Source organism: Beta vulgaris, chromosome 4 (genome assembly GCF_026745355.1).
Source record: "Beta vulgaris subsp. vulgaris cultivar EL10 chromosome 4, EL10.2, whole genome shotgun sequence".
In the NCBI taxonomy this organism is placed as follows: Eukaryota; Viridiplantae; Streptophyta; class Magnoliopsida; order Caryophyllales; family Amaranthaceae; genus Beta; species Beta vulgaris.
In genome coordinates this window covers 45,787,752-45,795,495 of record NC_079205.1, presented here as the reverse complement: position 1 = coordinate 45,795,495, position 7,744 = coordinate 45,787,752, and the positions used below count along the sequence as shown (strand labels likewise).

Here is a 7,744-nt window from a genome sequence, read left to right as displayed (position 1 = left end):
AAACCAATCGTAATCTTACTAAACACTAACTCCTAAAATATTTATGCTTAAAATGTGACCAATCAAAAGATTCATTTTTTTAATAGCGAGTAATAGTTATGCTTAAAATGTAACCGCACATATAGCGTGCAGAAAAAACTAATATAAACTAAATAAAGTATCCTCTTTATTTCTATATCTAGGACATTCAAAAGTCGAACATGATCCTAGATATATATTATTTTCCAAATCACTTAGTTATATAATTGTGGCTAACGTACTTTTGGTTATGGGTGTATTATCCCTTATTTCCATTTTATAACCATGATTTCAATAATACTATTAGTAATGAAGAATATAAAAATGGAAGTCATTTCATATATATATAAATTAAAGATGTTTTGCATTGATTAAGGAAAAATAAATCAAGTTAGTATTAACTATACAAATAAAATTTCACTTAAGACTAGACTTGTCAAAAATGGTTTGTTTGCTAGCTCAATTGTCGGTTGGGTAGTTTCAGGTTTGAAGTCACATTCTAGTTGAGTCAATTCGTTTATAGGTTGAGAAGACTTGACCATGACCTATAATGTTTTGTCACACAGTCGCTTAGTAGCATTTTTTTTCTTCATTTTTATTGTAATTCATTTTAAAATCACTAAATCTAATACAAATGCATAAAAGTAGCAATAGTATTAGTAAAATTTTCTTAAAATGAGCTTTTTAAGTACTAAACTATTAAATATTTCCATAATACGATTAAATCATAATCACATTAATTCATAAATTAACATAATAATCACCGTAATTAAGCATCAAGGAAGAAAGTACGCAAAAGGCACCTGCGAAAAAGCTAATTCCAGCCAAAAAGATATTTTTTAAAATATACTCCTTCACCCTTTTCTTTTCAAAATTACATGTAGTCATGTAACATCCACTAAGGTCATGGGATCAAATCCCACCATGGACTCTTTGGGGGTGAGATTTCCCTTACCATCCCCCCTCCCTCCAAGGTATCTAACCTGCAAACCTGGCTGGTTGTACCTGTGCGAGGTGACAATTCAGTAGGATCCCTTCATCTTACCAACTTAAAAAATATATATATAACATCCACTAGCTAACCAAATATTTCACCAAATTCATTCATACAAATTAAATTTAAAACCCCCATTAATACTTAATGAGCAAAACGGCCAACACCAATAGTCAATTATCTAAATCTAAAGCCCCATTGTGAGTTTATGACATATTTAGAGTAAAATAATTAATAATACTCCCTCTATTTCTTTTTTATTTACACACTTCATTTTGGGGGAGAACCAAGAATAAAGTCCAAAGTGTGAGAGAAATGGGAACATTGAAAGAAAAAACTAAAAAAGTGGAGAGATAAATTTCAAGATGGATTACTAAATTAAATAATGGACCACATAGGTGGCAAAAGAGGAGCAACTAGATGTGACATGTTACCAAAAATAGAACAAGAAGTGTGTAAAATAATGAACGGCTTACCCTCGTAAGGTGTCTAGCACTGTTTGTGTGTGAAGGTGTCTGACATTGTGTCTCTCTGTGTGTGCGCGCGTGCGTGTGCATGTGTGTGTGATATAGGGTTTGCACCTAACATTACATAAATACCCCTATTACTCTATTAAGTAGCATTATGTAGATTAATAAGAAATGGACCAAAAAGAAAAGTTTATAGATTAAAAAGAAAAGGATGGTAGGGGTGTTCATATGTATGTGTGAGAGATCGATATAGGGTTTGCACCTAACATACATAAATACCCCTATTACTCTATTAAGTAGCATTATGTAGATTAATAAGAAATGGACAAAAAAGAAAAGTTTATAGATTAAAAAGAAAAGGATGGTAGGGGTGTTTATAAAAAATTGAAATCGAAAAATCGGTGGTAACCGTACCAATAAAAAAGTTTCTAATGGTTTTGGCTACCATTATGATTTTTAAGTAAATTTTTAACCAAAAAAATATAAATATATTTTTTCTCTCTCTCTCTCTAATTATGGTGAAACATTCTCCAACAATTACATTAATTTTAATAATTGTTATTAAGTTACAACAATTAGAGCAATTATATGATTGTTTGAAAATTTTATTACTAATATACTCCCTACTTTTCTTTTTAATGATTACACTTTGATTTTTTACACTATTTACAGATTTATGTTTGACTATCATATGTAATTAAGGGGTAACGAAAAAATTTAGTCAAGTGGGATGTTGGTCATGTTCGGCAAATATAGTTTAGGGTTTAGCCGTTAGAGTATAGAGTTTGTTGTTAGAGTTTTAACTTTTGATTCTGCAGGATTTGACTGCTGATTTGACAAGTTTTGTTTTATAAATATGTTTGGTAACAATTAGCTGATTGCTAAAAACTTATTGTCATTTGTTTGTGTGAAATGACATTCATAAACTTTTAATACATATGTCTAATATTATTATTAGGGGCAAAAAAGTCATACATATTTTTACCTGATATTCTAAAGAAAAAGTTTCTATATTAGGAGCTTTTTCATTTTGAGAGTTTTTATTCCAAAATTCTCTCTAAAAGTCTCTTTTACCAAACACCCCTTTTGGAGCTTTTGACTAGTCAAAACTCTAAAAGTGGTCTAAAAACTCTCTTTTTCTTCCAAAACGCTAATCGCCAAACATTTAGAATATCAACTTTTTATAATTTATACATATGCGAATTTAGAGATAATAATGTTCAAACATTTACATTTGAAAGCGTGAAAAGATAAAGTGTAACTACTAAAAAGAAACGCATGGAGTAAACAGTATTATTAGGGCATCGAGTGAAATCTTACTGATAGTTATGTTCTCCAATTGATTTATTATCCACTCTATATTACATTTTATATTAGATTATATGCACAAAAAAATAAAAAGTATATATGTTGATTAAGTAAAATATAATAATATAACTTGAATAACGATTAATGGTTAACCGAAAAAACAGTTAATCGTTGAGTCGATAACTAGTCTAAACAATTAATCGGAAAATCGTACTGAAAAAACAATTAAGCACTTAGTCGATAACTAGACTAAACTATTATCTTTACAATTTGCGAAAATAACAAACATAAATTTATAGTTATCGAACCAAAATATTGTTTCGAAATGGTTAACCACCCATGAACATCCTAACTCAAGGGAGTAATAAATTAATAATAAAGTTGGTAAAAGAAAATGGAATAACGAGGAGGAGGTCATAAAATGTGGACCCACACAAGGGATCTTCAACATTGACAGAGACGTCACTCTCTTTTTCCCTCTAATACTCTGTCTTCTGCTATTCTCTCAGTGCTGCTCTACATGCTAACTAAGCTCAACTCCGTTGTCTTTCTCTTGCTTTCTCTCTCTTAAGCTAATTTGACAAATTTGTTATTTTAAATTAAAAGATACACTTTGTTTGCTTTTGCACAATTGCGCTTAACCCTATTTGAGCAAAGAAAGTGCTTTGTTACAACTACGCACACAGTGAAAGACAAAACTTCAGAAAAAATAAACAGAGAAAAACAAAGAAAGAAAAAGCTTCATTTATATTTCTCACAAAATCACTCCCAAAATGGATTAATTTTTCTTAGTTTTTGCTCTGTTTTGTTATCTCATCCTAATTCTGGGTGTTTTTTCTTCTTGGATTAGTGATAAAAAGTGAAGGAAGCTCAGAAATTTCAGCTTAAACTTACCTGGTTTTTTTTTTTTTTTTTTTTTTGTATGGGTTGTCATTTTTTTCTTCATATAATGTTCTTCATGATGTTTGCTCATCTGGGTTTTCAGTTTTAATGCTCTAAAAACTATTAGGAAATTTTGATAAATTCTGGTTTTTTAAGGGCTTTTCAAAAATGGAGATTGAATTAGCAAACAAAGTTGCTGTAGAAAGTGGGCACAGAGTTTTTAGTCTCATTTGCCAAAAACAAGAATCTCAAGAAAGAAACTTGATAGCACAAACAGGTGATGCAGTTTGCAAGTTCAAGAGGGTTGTTTCTCTTCTTGGAAAAAAGAGTTTTGGTCATGCTAGGATGAGAAAATTGAACAATTTACCTCAATCTTTACCAGAAAAAATTTTCCTTGAAACCCCACATCTTAACCCAGAAACATCAGCAAAACCCATACAATTACTACCTTCATCTGGTTTTATGAGAAACTCAGTTTCAGAAATTGACCAAACATCTCAGAATTCATCTCAAATTTCCCAGAAAATGTTAGTTGAAAAGCCTTCTGTTGACGTTAGTTTATCAGTAAAACCTCCTGGCCAAAATCCCACCCAACAAAAACCAACCCAAAACATTCAGTTTCTACAACAGCAGCAACAATTTCAGCAACAGATGTTACAAAGATTGCAAATTCAGCAGCAAATGAAGTACCAAGCTGATATGATGAACAATTCTTCTAGGAGTGGAAGTGGGATAAATTTGAAGTTTGATGGGTCAAGTACTTGTACTCAGACTATGTCATCTAACAGGTCCTTTGTATCTTCATTGAGTATGGATGGTAGCATCGCTAGTCTTAGTCGGAATTCGTTCCGATTGATCGGTTTGCCTCAATCATCTGATCCGAATTCGCAGCATCTTAGAAGGAGGTGTCTTGTTAAGGGTGAAGGTGGGAGTGTCAAATGTGGGAATAATGCTAAATGTCATTGCTCCAAAAAGAGGTTGGAGTTGAAAATTTTGCACTCTTATTTCTTGTAATCAAATGTATGTAGGTGGGTTGTTCATATTTCTTTTGAGTTATATAATCTGATAATATTATTTTGTTATGCAGGAAACTAAGGGTTAAAAGATCAATTAAGGTACCTGCAATAAGTAACAAGAATGCAGACATCCCTCCTGATGAATACTCGTGGAGAAAGTATGGGCAGAAACCAATCAAGGGCTCACCGCATCCAAGGTAGACTTTTGAGTACTTTTTATGCATTATTATGTTTGTTCCAATATGCTCAAGTAACAGATTTTGTAATGAAATTGTTACCTGAAATGGTAAAGTGGTAGATTCTTGGTTAGTTGTCTAATTTGCATCTTACTTCCTATGTTGTGTTTTCATCTTTTAGAGTTCACTGAGTTGCCAGAAGAAGGAATAGTCTGTTTGCTATATTTGTCAAATGAACTCAAAATTTTGCCTAATTATAATGCTGTCTCTCATGGTTATGATTAGTTAAGCTACTTAATTATAAATCTTGCAACTTGTCTTGTGCGACTGAATTTTTGATCGATCGATAGCGAATTGCCTAAGTTGTAAAATGTGTTGGTCACTTGTTTGGCCTGGAATTATCAATTTTGCTTTTCTGGGTTGAGGATTGGTAATAAATTTTTTTGATTCTTTTTCTGTATGTAGACCTCCAGCTTCCAAGCAAAGGAACTTGGGTGGTACTTTTCGGTTTATTTATTGTTTTTGTTTGGGATTATTTTTTATAAAAAAGAGTTTTGGAAAATCAGAAAAGTTTCGAGTTTTTTTGTTGCCAGATTTAAATTAGAAAGACTAGTATGACCAAGTCTCTGCCTTCTTCACCTGCAAATAAGGTAAGTTGGTATGGATTCAATAAGATCCAGTCTGGTGTGGCTGAATCTTTTTGGTCTGATCCCTTCATGGTCTGGTCAAGTTTCATCGCTTCTGCTGTGTATTTGGTCTGATGTGAACTTTGTATTAGTTGTAAAATAATACATTTGGTATGTCAGAGCTGAATAATTTTGGCGTCGTTTGATCTGAGGGCTAGTCTAGTCTAGTATGAAACATTGAAACTTTCAAGTCTATTAGATTTAATTTTAACAAGAATAAGTTTGGTTGGAGTATAGCCTAACTTTAGGTGCATTATACAATCTAGATCACAAAACTGCTGAGATCCGAAAACCAAAAAAGAAAATTGGCAGCGATTCTGAACTGGTCTATCCATTTTAATTCATTTTTCCTTTTTGCTCTTTGGGCATCAATGAAACATTTTTTTATGATGGTTGCAGGGGATACTATAAGTGCAGTAGTATGAGAGGTTGCCCAGCAAGGAAGCATGTAGAGAGGTGTTTGGAGGACCCTTCAATGCTAATTGTGACATACGAGGGTGAACACAACCATTCGAAGTTTATAGCTTCCCATTCTTCGCAGACTTGAACATTCAATTCTGTCCAACTTGTGATACATCTACCGGAGAATCCAGCGTAGTAGATACAGCACAACTATGCAAATATGTGGTTTGTGCTTTTGCTCTTAGTCTTGTATATATTAGTAGTATTAGTATGGCGGAAACCTGGAAAACTCCATAGCCCAGAGCTGTTTAGTCGACCTTTTGTAGTTCTGGTTTGCAAGGTTTGAGTCACAGAACACTGAGCTACACAGGAATATGCCCATACAGTGGAGCTTACAAGGTTGCAAATTGGATATCCTGGAAACCTTTTCTTTTTCTCTCTTCTTCCTGTGACTACCCCCTACCCCAAAATTCCAAAAATAATGATATAAAAAGTTCAACCAAAATGCAATTTGCCAATATAATTTTTTTTGACTTTTTTTTTTTGTTCTTTTATTGGTGATACTTGAAACATTTATATAGCCAGGTATGCAAGTCAACTGGCCTGGCAGTAATGTTCATTTACAATATAAGAATTAAATCTGGGAGGGGTTTTACAAAATAAAGATGGTTTGTACAACCTGCAGCAACATTATGTAATTCAATAAAAAGCATTTATATATATAATGAGATGTTTCATACTTATTTCTTAGTTATAACATAGAGATTTTGAGTGAGGCCAATGGTTGCCCTTTTTAAGTGGGAATGAGGAAAGATGATATAACTATAATATTAAAAAAAAAAAAAAAAAAGAGAGAGAAGAAAAGAAGCAAAGCAGTGAAGAATGGTTCATCATAAAGAGCTAAAAACACAAGGGCATGAGAGTGGGTGAAATTGTAATATAATGTTTGTGATGTTTTACTGAGATGTTTCAAAAGCCAAAAAGTCATTAAATACCCTTTTCATTATCAAAAGGAGGAGAGAGAAAAGCAAACAACACAAGTTTGTGATGGACACTCTTGTCATTTTGTCACTTTTTTTTTCCATTTAAGGTATGTTTCTCTTATTTTGAAACGTTCTAAAATAGTAAGTGTTTCACTTATTATGGAACGGAGGAAATATATAATTTTATGTGTATTATGACTTATACTATCTACGCTCCAAAATTATTGCAAACACTTCCCTTTTCAAGAATTCTTCAATTAAGACAACACTTTATATATAGGAAAAAAAAATATACCTGTGTGGAACCACTCACTAAACAAATTTTCTCACTTTATGGCTTATTTTAACATACATATTTACTTAATACCCTACTTCTAACTCTATCTGACATCTCCGTGCCAAAACAAGTATTGCATCAATTTTGGAGCGGAAAAGAAATTACGGTTTTCACCATTCTATACACTAGGTTTTTAGGTTGTGCCATTGTGAGATAGTTATATTCAAAGTGGTAATTGAAAACCCTTAGATAGAAGTATTCTATCCAAATCTGTATGATAGATCACAAGTACTCTGAAAAATCCCTAAACAAACCACTTTCATGATTTAGTAGATTAGATCTTGATATCTCCAAATCAGCATAATTAACGTACAAATGTTTAGGTGCTTCTGGAATTTGGATATACCTGCCTCTAAGTGTACCTAGGATATCGTTTTATACTCGTGTGCTAATTTGGATAGCATCAAATGAGCATACAATAACCCACCAGGTGAGCAAATATATAAAAAAAAAACAAAAATTATTAAAAGAG

The 7,744-nt window shown here is 32.3% G+C and overlaps 1 protein-coding gene across 1 annotated transcript; it reads left to right on the top strand.

The window, feature by feature from the left end:
• The first annotated feature begins 3,296 nt into the window (after positions 1-3,296).
• LOC104891145 (probable WRKY transcription factor 74) lies at positions 3,297-6,457 on the top strand. The gene is made up of 3 exons (XM_010676798.4): positions 3,297-4,649; positions 4,760-4,885; positions 5,950-6,457. The coding sequence occupies exons 1-3, from the start codon at positions 3,841-3,843 to the stop codon at positions 6,095-6,097; spliced, it is 1,083 nt and encodes a 360-aa protein (XP_010675100.1). The 5' UTR covers positions 3,297-3,840; the 3' UTR covers positions 6,098-6,457.
• The last annotated feature ends 1,287 nt before the right edge of the window (positions 6,458-7,744 follow it).